Source organism: Astatotilapia calliptera, chromosome 23 (genome assembly GCF_964374335.1).
Source record: "Astatotilapia calliptera chromosome 23, fAstCal68.1, whole genome shotgun sequence".
Classification (NCBI taxonomy): domain Eukaryota; kingdom Metazoa; phylum Chordata; class Actinopteri; order Cichliformes; family Cichlidae; genus Astatotilapia; species Astatotilapia calliptera.
Window position 1 is genome coordinate 13,406,086 of NC_137443.1, and position 12,478 is coordinate 13,418,563.

The following is a 12,478-nucleotide window of genomic DNA, read 5'->3' on the forward strand; positions in this document are numbered from 1 at the left end:
TATCATGGAAACTGTAGTTAATCACCAATTTTAACTGTCATATTTGAATTCAACCCATTCAAATCCATGAGAAATGTCATATTTTACCTCACAAGCAGACAACTTCTGATTATTTACCAGAATTTTCTGACTAAAGTGACCCATTGTGGAGGACCAGTCCACACCTAATTTTCCTTTTTTTTTCCCCAGTAAATTTTAAATCTTGACATCTTTTCCTATATATGGTGATCTTCCTTGAATGTTCTTCATCAAACAGACACTGATATCAGATACGTGAATGTTAAGGAAGAAGAAAAAGAAGGGGAGAGAACATTGTATTATTATTATTATTAGTAGTAGTAGTAGTAGTGGTAATATCATCATTATTATTAAAAGTAGTAGTAGTATCATCACTATTTTATTATTATTGTTATTATTATTATTATTATTATTATTATTATTATTGTGTTTTTATGATTATCCTTAATGACTGAGGAATATTCTTTACATATTAAATTATTGAATTAGTGAATCTTTTACCCACAGGAAACTTGTTTCTGCTGTTTTCACTCTACTTGCTGATCCTGGATGATGTGGCTGTAGCTGCAGCCAGTTAAATTAAAGAGTTTAGCAGCACGGTGAACAGTAGGGGGCAGCATTGCGCCTGCGCTGTGTGGAGGAAACCAGGCGGAGAAGAAGAGCGTATATGGCGCCGTTGTTTACAGGCTGTTAGAGGAAATAAATTCGCTGTGACTCAACAAACTAAAATCATTTGGAGCTCTGCGTGTTGTCAGCTTCTATCGGCCTTATTAACAAGCATTAATATCCCTGTAAAGTGTATTATTTTGTGACGTGGGTGTGACCGCGGTCCGAGTGACTGAAGAGATTTTTTTTTTGCACTGTCACTGACAGACAGGACTTCAAATCACAGGTCGGTGCTGAGACAGGACACGACACGACACTCGATTCACCGCTCACTGCACGTTTTTTACTCTGAAACAAGCGATTTAGAGTCTGTTAAACTGAAACGCTGACAGCTGTTTGAAAGCAGAGTCACAGCCTAATTACCAGTAACGCTGATAATTTAGAAAATATTATTTATATTTTTATGTTGTGCAATGTTATTTATATATTTATAAGTTGTATACTTCCTGTCATACAGCAACCAAAACATTAGACATTACAGAGCTTAAATATATTAAATTAATTGAGTAAAATAGACAAGTTTATAAGTAGATCAATAGTGTATGTATGTATATATATTTAGATATAGATATATTTAGATATAGATGTATGTATGTATATACGTGTGTGTGTGTATGTATGTATATGTGTATATACACACATATATGTATATACACAAATATATACACACACACACACACACATATATGTATACACATATATATGTGTGTATATATATGTATACACACATAAATCTATATATACATGTGTATATATAGATATGTGTGTATACAAATATATCTATATGTGTATAGCAACATCCACACTTACATGAAGGTGAATGAAAAAGCTGCAGGAAGAAGAAATTTCATCAACCAGCCACTTGTACAAAAAAATAGTTTCTGTTATATTTGAATGTTTTTAGTTCAAGGCACCTTGTCCTTGATGGACAGGCTGACAGATGATACAAGCAGGCATCTCTGTGGACTGTGATGTTTGCAGATGACATTGTGATCCATGGTAAGCGTAGGGAGCAGGTGGAGGTATGCTCACGAGAGAAGAGGGAAAAAAGCCAGCTGAAATAAGAATATGTATGTGAATGAGAGGGAGACAGGTGGAAAGGAGTAGAGATTTAGAAGGTAGATGAGTTTTAATAACTGGGGTCAACCACCCAAGGTTTCAGAGGTGATTTGTGGCAAAAGAATAGAAGCAGAAGTGAAAAAGAAGGTTTAGTGACACCTGCTGTCGTGTATAGCTGTGGTGACTTTTTAAAGGTCCAACCGAAGGAAGAAGAAGAAGAGTATACATTATATTTATATTCATATACAAAGGAAAGAATCTTATACTCTTAGAAGTATGGTCATGTGAAAAAGAAAGTTTTCACGGGGCTCTGTTGGCCTGTTTCCATATGAATTAAGAGGAGCAGTAGAAGCCAAGAGTTGCTAATCAAATGCACTGATTAATTGATGATCAGTAAACGTGAGCACCATGTTTGGCAGTTTGCTGCTCTGACGCATTTAGGCGTGTGTTAACACAATGCCACAATTTTCCCAGCGAGTTCATACCATGGTCAGATCATGCCATGCTCAGAAAAACTGCAAAACTCTGACATCGAGTGGTGAGATTTTACACACTGCACCTTTAATATAGAATAATAGAATAGAATACTTTCAAAAAAATTTACATCACCAGGGTTGCAGCTGTAAGACTGAACATTGATGGCTGGGCTAAATGGATGGGCGCTAATGATGATGATGATGAAGCCTTTATTTGAGCTTGATAAACCTGCTAACTTGTGCATTATCAATTGCCTTAGATCTGTAGATCTTGCCTTAGATTGTGGTGCTTCAAAAGAGAAAAACCTTATTTATATAAAAGATTTTATTCCAGCTAGAAACACAACAGTGGAGTAGAGTAGAGGCTCCAGCACATTATATTGATAATGACAAATTAAAACAAATAAAACCATGAGTTAAAACCATAAAAGGAGCAGAAATAATAATAAATAACTATGGTATTTATTTATTTTTTGTTGTTGCTTTAAGTTGTTAAGACTTTAAGCTTTTATTTAAAGGCTTTTACCTGCAAATAAGATCTTACAGTGCTTTTAAACTCTACTTTCAGAGCATTGTTCACCGGGCCTGCAGAGGGGAATCTGAATCCAGCCGAATGTAAGACCGACTATAATCTGGACCTCAGCTGGCACAAGCTAAGCTAATATGATTCATTAGACTGATGTTTTTGGTCACAGTTGCACTCCCTCTTTACTGTTCATAGATGATAATATTTTAGCCTCTCACAGCAAGAACATGTATAAATTGACTGTTAAATACATAAACTGGATCTAAAAGATGAACATGGTTTGCAGATCTGAAAAGTATAAACAACACTTAGTGCCTTAAACCTGACATCTTTTTAATGTCTAGTAGGAGGCAGTGACTTCTATGAGAAAATGAGCTCACTGCTCACTGAACCGAGCTCAGTAAACACTTTCCTGAAAAGTTTTTGGGTTCAGTCACTAGTTTAAGTCATCTTGAATAAAACATGATGCTCTTTTTCTAAATTATTGTCCCATTAGATTGAAAAAGCAGAGCAAAGCAGGGTATGATTTACTATGCCATGGATAAGTCATTTGCCTGTGAGCCACCAGTGTCCCTCATTTTTAGATCCATCATGTGGAAGGCACTCAGCCTATGGCTTCGCAACAGGATGTGTGACCCCATGTTGTCTGTGTCCATCTTTTATATACAGCTTGTGGTTAATATAGTTTGTACAGGAAAAAAAGTTAATTTTTATTTTTCTAACCCTAGAAAGTGATGATAATATCAATTACTTTTCAAAGTCTTCTCCAGTAAATGAGATAGGAATTGTTCAGAAAACGAATCTGTTCTCATTTCTGTTCCTCGACATCACAGACATAAAAGTGCTGCAGTTTATTCAGACTATGAAAGAGCAAATCATACTGATGCTTCAGAGCAATCAGTCTAAACAATAAGAAACAGAGCTAAAATGAGTTTTCTGCTCTGAATACTTGACGTGGTTATCTCCTGTACTTTATGAACTCTCAAAAGTGTTGGAAAAAAATCACTAATACCTGCCAAAGTTTCACCCACTCCTATTTACTTGAAGGGCCTGTAACTCAGTTTATACAGAACCAAAGTTCATTGTTTGTGTTTTAGTTGTTGTTGTTTTTTAACCCTAGAAGGTTTTGTTACCATCAGTCTGACTTCTGTCTGAATGTCCTACGCAGGAACAGAGCGACTGCAAAGCTTCTAATTGAGCGCTACTTTCGGCAGTTAACTGAAGGCTGTGGAAATGGCAACTGCACGAATGAGTTTTGCGCATCATGTTGTGATTTTCAACCTTTGGATAACAATTCAGCAGCTGCCAAAGCGCTCGAGCTGTTTAAGATTAATGCCAAACTCTGTGATTATCACCCCTCCATCACGGCCAGTGCTGACGGAAGAACTCAGGAGGGCAGTGAGATGAGCGATAAAGACCCTGGTTTCACCAAGGAGGACTTCTCAGGTACTGTATGGCTAGCTCTGGACTCTTGCAGATGCTAACTTTGAACCAGTCCCTAAATTAGTTTGTTCTGTTGCAGAGGTTCATCACCTCACAGAGAACACAGTCTGTACGATCTTGGGTTTCTGTGAAGAAGAAGGGGATTATTCTGCTCTCGTCCGAGTCATCGGCAGGGTCTTCTCCAATGCAGAAGCCCTGATGAAGAGTTTCAGGAAAGATGAATCCAATTCTACCGACAACCTTGAGTCTTGTAAACCGGCAGATATGAAGAAAGATGAGAAACAGAGTGAGAGAAGCTCAGAGAAGACAGGTGCTTCTTCTGCAGCCTCTTTGCCAGGTGAGGCTTTGAATGAAGTGTTTGATGCCTGTGAGGTTACAGTGGACATTGGCGCTGTGAGGAGAGTCTACGACAGACTTCTGTCTATCGACCAGCTGCAGGTGGCCCTGGTGAATGCTCTCATTTACCTCACTCCAAATGTTGAACTTGACCTGGAATATCTTGACGTATACGAAACAAACCCAGATTACCTGAACATCTTCATTATCGTCATGGAGAATAGTAACCTTCACAGCCCAGAGTACCTCGAAGTGGCGTTACCACAGTTCTGCAAAGCAATGAGCAAACTTCCAGTGACCGCGCTTGCCAGGCTGACGAAGCTCTGGTCAAAGTACGATCTCCCGCACATCCGCCGTATGATGGAGACCTTCCAGCAGCTCATTACGTTTACAGTTGTTAGCAACGAATACGACGGCGAAAATCTGGTAAACGACGACGAGACTGTGGTGGCTGCGACGCAGTGTTTACAGGTCGTCTTCTTTGCAAGCATTCTGGGAGGTGACGTGGACGTAGAGCACAACGAGGAGGACGAGGAAGACTCTGACTCAGACGAGCTGACGCTGCACGAGCTGCTTGGCGAGGAAAGGCTCTATAAGAAAGGCCCCCGCATAAATCCCCTGGAGAAAGAACTGGGCGTCCGACCGATGGACAGCATAAAGCCTCTCATCCCCTTCGAGGATTTTATTAACGAATCGCTTAACGATGTCATCGAGATGGACAAGGACTTCACTTTCTTCAAGGTCAATGCAGAAACAAAGTTTTCTTTCCAGACTTGCCCTTTCATCCTCAGTGTCATCACCAAGAACCAAGGGCTGTACTACGACAACAGGATCCGAATGTACAGCGAGCGACGCCTCACGGCTCTTTTCAGCATGGTCCAGGGGCAGCAGCCCAACCCCTACCTCAAGCTCAAAGTGCGCAGAGACCACATCATCGACGACGCTCTCGTCAGAGTGAGTTGCGCTGCCTTAGGGTAATTGGAGGATGTCGAAATCAGTGTTGTTCAGTTTGAAAAGTGAAACCTCCTCTGTGTTGCAGCTGGAGATGATCTCCATGGAGAACCCGTCCGACTTGAAGAAACAGCTCTATGTTGAGTTTGAGGGTGAGCAAGGTGTAGATGAGGGAGGCGTTTCAAAGGAGTTCTTTCAGTTGGTTCTTGAAGAAATCTTCAATCCTGACATAGGTGAGAATTTTAAGCCCAAGTGGACTGTGGACATTATGTAAATGTTGTTTTGTATCCGAACAAAAGAACACATTTATTTGACAGGCGAACAAGGGGATTGAGATGAGTGTCATGTTTTATTAATTATGCAGCAAGCTGAAGTCAGGATACGATCATCTTAGCATGAGAACTAGAAACTTAATAAAATAATGCCGTGCAGTTCAAAAGTCTTGAATCCAAGGAGCTAGATCGTTTAAAGTGGTCTTTAAAGAGCAACACTTCTCCGGGCTTTCTAAAGATCTTTCAAAGGTTTCTTTGGACATCTCCAGTCTAATCCCTGTACAACTTTCAGAGGATTTTTCTTCAAGCCCAGGCACAGTAACCCCACCCACCTGCTGTTCAGACCTTCAGTTTACAAGGGGCAGCCAATCAAAAGAAAACTGACCTATAAAACATTTAAGTACTTAAGATTAATAAGGATTACTCTGAACTGTCATTTACGCAGAGCTGCTTCATGCATTTAATTTTTCCATGTCCATTTTCCTGTGTGCCTGATGTTCCGAACAGGAATGTTCACCTACGAGAACGACACCAAACTTTTCTGGTTTAATTCATCTTCTCTGGAGACTGAAGCGCAGTACACTCTTATTGGAATCGTCCTCGGTCTCGCGATTTACAACAACTGCATCCTGGACGTCCACTTTCCAATGGTTGTCTACAGGAAGCTCATGGGAAAGAAAGGGACCTACTTGGACCTGTCAGACTCACATCCAGTATAGTAACTTCCTCTAAAGCTCATTCACAGTGAATCACTACAATTCACAGTAGTTTTAAAATGTTATACATCCCTGTAATCAAATCAGTGGCACCTGTGCAAAGAAAGTCTTGTCTTTTTTTTGTGCTCCAGGTTCTCTATCAAAGTCTGAAGGGAGTACTTGAATATATGGGAAATGTGGAAGAAGACATGATGATGACCTTCCAGATATCACACACTGACCTCTTTGGAAACCCAGTAATACACGACTTAAAGGAGCAAGGAGACCAGATTCCCGTTACTAAGGAGAACCGACAGGTGAGGTGTGAGCTGGACCGTGTTACAGCTACAGCTCCTTAATTCACCTTATATGTCCTTTTTTGGTTTACTAATAAATCCCCATGCTACTGTGTTGTTTGGTCTGTGATTTTAGTCTGTTGTTAGGGGGTTGCTAGTCAACGTGGTGGGGATGTCCTCTATCATGAATAATGAGAGTTTTGTGTATATAATTATGATTTCATTGGTGTATTATTGGCCACGGATGAGTCATTTGGTCCATTGGTAGGTGATTGCTAGGCAATATGATGACATCATAATATACGATAGTCATAATATATGGCCTAAGATGTATCTGTGTCCCAAATATGGGTGTTAAACTCTGGATCGTGTAGGAGAACTTTTAGTGCAAACAAATAGATTTTGTGTTTTGAGTGGTATACCATAATCCACTGGATTAAAAATATATGACTTCTGAGTTCATTTAAAATGGAAAATATTGCACCTTACACCCCAAAAAGTTATGAACGTCTGTGTCGAACTTTTCACTACCGCTTGGCGAGTAGGTGAATTTTCAGACAAACCAGTATTTTATGTGATCAAAGCAATCACAAGGATTTCAGCAACTCCAGTAACCACTTGCCAGCCAGTCAAGGAATACACACTTTTCCCTGGTGACCAGGGTTAGCAGGAGGTCAGTGACCAGCCTCACAGCCATTGTGCATTGCTTCATTAGATATTCTATTAACATTTATGTAATAAGTAAAGTTATTATAGAAGAAAATCAGCTGATTCTGAGTAGGGCTGTTCGATATAACGATATATATCAGACGACGATATAAAAACATTGTTTCATTTTACGCTATCGTTTGTTTCGTGGTGTCGCAAAATTTCCCACGTGTGGGACTAATAAAGGTTATCTTATCTTATCTTAAAATAAACCGTTTACGGCAATATTTTTTGTAGTGGCTATATTAATTTTTTAAAGTTCTCTCTTTCTCTTATATTTTATATAACCACACTACAGACGGACAAGCGCCTGTTTTTATGCGTTGTGGTTAGCAACAAGACGGTAACAGCATCGCGTGTCCGCTTGTTTATGTTCCACATAAACCTTTCACAATAAAGCTCAAGATCCTGTTCAGACTTTTCAAAAAAACTGAATCAAGTGAAAGAGCAGAGTATTTACGGATGAGAAGTAAAAAAGAGCCGCCAGGTGCTAAAAAATAAACCTTAGACTCAAACGTTAGAACAGGCTTTTCCCCGCAGCACGCCGTGTAATAAATACTCACAAAGAAAACGGCGGCCTTTACAACTTATGTCTAAAAATGTAAAGTTTCATACATCGGTTAAAACACTCGACTCCAGCTACATGACGCGCAGCTGGAAACACTTCCCTCAAGTCGAGCTGCCCGAGATTCACAGAATTTACAGAAAATGACACATTTTTGTGATTTATATCGTTATCTGACGATAGAATTCTTATATCGGGATATGAGATTTTGGTCATATCGCACAGCCCTAATTCTGAGGCAGTCAGAGGGGAGGCAGTGGTTTATTATCTTGTTCTGATTTTTGGTCTCTTCTTTTAATTTATCTCCGGTTCCTTTAAAACCATGCATCATTTTTATTTAAGCTTACCTAAAAATTAGACATTTCTGTGGCTATATAATATGTTAAGATGGAAGTCTGATTCTAGACCAAATGTGTCGCTACACAAATAAGGAAGCCCTAACTGACACTTCTGCTGTTCCTCTTTTGACTGAAATGTATATTTCACAAGTACAGAAACAGGAACACACGATGAAGACGAAGTAGTATGTTATGCAATACGGCCGGCATTCTTTGACAGAGCAATCTGTAGAGTCTGCTCTCTAAAAATACAGATTATAAAAAGTTAATGATGAAAAACTGCTTCAGATATATTTAACTTCCTTCCTTTTTTAGGAGTTTGTGGATCTGTATGCTGATTACATCCTGAACAAGAGTGTGGAGAGACAATTCAAAGCCTTCAAAAAAGGCTTCCTAATGGTCACAAATGAGTCCCCGCTGAAATATTTGTTTAGACCAGAAGAAGTAGAGCTGCTTATCTGTGGAAGCAGGGTGAGAGAGCGCATCCCCATTTATATTTTTTATATCTTAATTGTGTTCGGTGCTGCATTGATGACAGTCTCCGATCATTACACAGAAACTGGACTTTGAAGCGCTCGAAAAGACGACGGAATATGACGGCGGCTACAGCAAAGACAGTCAGGTTATCAAGTGAGTCTGATAAAGTCTAAACATGTTTGGAAGTACTTGAACTTTATGCACATTTTCTCATCAGTTTAATGTTTTTATTCAATTATCCACGTGCAGAGATTTCTGGGAAGTCGTCCACTCATTTGGGGAAGACCAAAAAAAATTATTTCTTCAGTTCACGACGGGCTCAGACAGGGCGCCTGTTGGCGGGCTCGGCAAATTAAAAATGATCATTGCGAAGAACGGCTCTGACACAGACAGGTGCTGCTCTGGCCAGATTTAAGAAACGCTCAGCATATCTTAAAAAAACGATCCGTAACTCAAAGCTCTCTGTGGATGCTGATTTCAGATTTCCCCACTTCTGCCATTTTTCTTGCAGGCTACCAACCTCCCACACCTGCTTTAATGCACTGCTGCTCCCTGAGTACTCCTCCAAGGAAAAGCTGAGAGAGAGACTTCTCAAGGCCATCACTTATGCCAAAGGGTTTGGGATGCTGTGACGAAGCCGCAAAGTTATCAGAGCCAAAAAAGGGAGTATTAAGAAAGTGGATAGGGAAATGCAGTGGAGAAAAATACTGTAATAACCCTGTGCCTAACCAAACTACTGCAGTCCACTGCTGGCCTTTCACACTTCATATGCATTAGATTTCCCAACAGACTGTATTTAAAAGATGGACGCCATTTCCTGGTGAAGTGAAGCTCAAGTGCCTTAAACTTGCATTCTTTCTGATGACCAGCAGGGGGAGACTCCACTGGTGGAATGAGATGTCATTATCTCAAAAGGTGGAACAATGGAAAAATATATGTAAAAAGTTCACAGATCAGTGCAGAGAAAGAAAATATAACCGAAACGCAGCGAATATGAAATAAGTAAAAAGTCAATTGTTGTAATTAAGAGCTAAATATAATTTAATAAGGCTAAATGAAATACAATGTAAGCTTTTTTTTATCAAGTGTGATGAAAAGAACAAGCACAACAGCTGTCAGAGGTCGTCAGTGTAGTGAACAAGGAATAGGGTGGCTGAACGTCCACAGGAAACATCTGTAAACCTCCCGTCACCGGTGACGTCTGTGCACGCGATGAGTTAACGGTCTGAGTCAGTATTTTCAAGTAACCCCTGTTAAAGCTAAGAAGGAGGCTGTGCTTTACTGTGACTGACGAGATATTGGCCTCCGAGGCCTCCCATTTTCCTGTTTCCCATCCTTTGCACAACCTTTACTATGAATAATTATAAATTCGGTACACATCATTTCAACACTTCAGCCAGAGTAATATAGTGCGTGCACAGCTGTGCTCATCTGTCATTGTTGCTTGAGCTCTTTTTACTCCAAAGAAAACAGGGCTCCCTCACCAGTTTAAGAGTTTAAACCAGTGCTCCTTAAAACCTAAAAAATATAAATCTGTACAAATCAGTACTAGAACATCTTTAGACATAAAACTAGCTAGCTAACTAAAGAAAGAAACTGGATTTTGAAACCTAAATGTCAGGAGATGTAACAGTTATGGTGTGACACTCAGTTTGAGGCTTCACAGCGGGAGCTCATGAACCAGTCGATGTCATTAGCGTGGTTCAGCATTACTACCAATTTGTATTTTTAATGGATTTTTATTTGTATTTCACTTTGATGTTTTGTTTTTTAATCAGTGTGGTTTCCAGACTGGGTTTGCTCGTCTCAGTTTAGTTTTTATTGCATGTTTTTAGTTTCATTTTTTATCCGTTTATCCGTTTTAGTCTGTAGGACTGTTTTTCGGGTGCAAATTTAAGAAGTTCACATTAGGCATTAAAACACATGGACGTCCCAGCCTCACCAAGCACATGCAGCAGTATCTCCTCACGCTCCTCAAGACTAAAAACAAAAAAGGTTTTATTTTATTTTTGTTTTTTTAAGAACAAAATATTGTATTTTTTTAATTCTAGTTTCAATGTTTACCACAGTAACTGAAATGTTTTTGTCACACCTACTTTTACTTTAGTTTAGCTGCGGTTGTGTCCATCTTTTACTTACAGTCTGTAGATTTCCCAGAGTTGAAAGGCGCTTAAATATTTAAATTTTTTCACGCGTGTTTTGTTTCTGAGCCAACATCAAACTGTATTGTGAAAGTGCACTTACACAGAGCACATTCAGGATATTTTTTGCATTTAGTTTGACTTGTTTTGTGTGTTTTCTGCAGTTGTCGTAATGTAGCAGCATTCGGTGCACACACTCTGGGCATAACGGTGCTCTTTGGGTATGATTGTCATTTACTATATGCTGAACTGAAGCCTTTTTTAATTCCTGCTATTGAAGTCAAAACAACCTCATAGAGAAGCTTATATTTAAACATTTTCTTTACCCAGAAATAAAAAAAAAAAAAGTTATATCCAGATGTGATTATATCTGGTTACGATCTAACAGTTTTGTGTTGTGACCTGACAGTTTGGTTTCAGAGTATGCTTCCTGACTGGTGGGTTCAGACTTTCACTTCCTCTTTCTTTTGGTTTGTTTGCTAATCTTACTGATTGCACAGTCATGAGGTGCCAAATGTGCAAGGCCTACACAAGAAAAAGAGTCACACCATGTTTTATTTTGCCAAATGTCTCAGGTAAAAACACAGAACGTGCAGATAACGTGAAACTCTTTTGTAAAGCTTCTGTTATGCAAATTAAATAAAGGTGAATTAAAAAACAACAACATTAACACTCACTGGAAGACTTTAAGCTGAAACTCTGTTTTTCAAATAAATACCTGATCATGACTGCGGCTTGTCTCACAGTCACAGATTCATTTCTTTGTTCTTACTTTTGGAAAATTTGGTTTCAAACCTCTCTAGAGGTCGCCACAGCATATCACCTCTCCTTTCAATAACTGCCATCAGATTTTAGCAGCTCGACAACACGCAGCAGAATAAGTTAGCACATAGCTGATGAACACAACGGGGTACTCGCTTAAAGAGGAGCTGGTTTTCCTTCATTGCTGATGAAGCTAAAATCAGACTTTTCACAAAACATGGTGATAATGGTTCAGTCGAGAGTGATGCAAGATCACATTTATGTGTATCTATGAGAAATAGAAGAACTGAGCAGTTAAATAAGAGATGATGTGTCATCACTTGACCTTTGAGTTGCTTTTCTGCTGCACTTGAGTAGTCAAAGTAGATGTAAGACTTTTAAAGGGCAATTCAGCTCTGAGGGGAAACGTTAAACAAATATTCTTTGTCAAACTTCTCTTTTTTTCATGTTTCTGTAAAGAGTGATCAAAATTTCAGAGATTTTATTGGCAACCACATTCATGGAAAGATTCATAACTCATGCAGTTCTCTATGACATGCTGGTTATCAGCTTCTGCATCCATCATCCACCCACTTTTTAAGGGTTGATCAGCGATGAAGCTGATCTTTGAGAATATTTTTAGTGTGGTCCATCCAGGAAAGGATCATTATCAGCCATGATTTGGAAGCAGATATTCAGGATGTCTTATAGAACTGAGGAAATTACAGAGATCAAGGCTGATTTATTTCCAACTTAAACTTGAAACTTGT

General features: G+C 39.2%; 1 protein-coding gene across 1 annotated transcript; it reads left to right on the top strand.

Moving 5' to 3' along the window:
• The first annotated feature begins 636 nt into the window (after positions 1-636).
• ube3a (ubiquitin protein ligase E3A) lies at positions 637-11,700 on the top strand. Its single transcript, XM_026158631.2, has 11 exons — positions 637-910; positions 2,788-2,834; positions 3,914-4,191; positions 4,268-5,478; positions 5,564-5,708; positions 6,255-6,460; positions 6,595-6,759; positions 8,665-8,820; positions 8,906-8,979; positions 9,076-9,219; positions 9,338-11,700. Coding segments are annotated over exons 2-11 (2,502 nt in total). The 5' UTR covers positions 637-910; positions 2,788-2,832; the 3' UTR covers positions 9,459-11,700.
• Positions 11,701-12,478: the final 778 nt, after the last annotated feature.

Bases quoted from the DNA above. Each gene is read 5' to 3' on its own strand.
- ube3a (XM_026158631.2), top strand. The intron at 4,192-4,267 runs GTACTGTATGGC...GTTCTGTTGCAG, and splicing joins CACCAAGGAGGACTTCTCAG to AGGTTCATCACCTCACAGAG. The intron at 6,760-8,664 runs GTGAGGTGTGAG...TTCCTTTTTTAG, and splicing joins TTACTAAGGAGAACCGACAG to GAGTTTGTGGATCTGTATGC.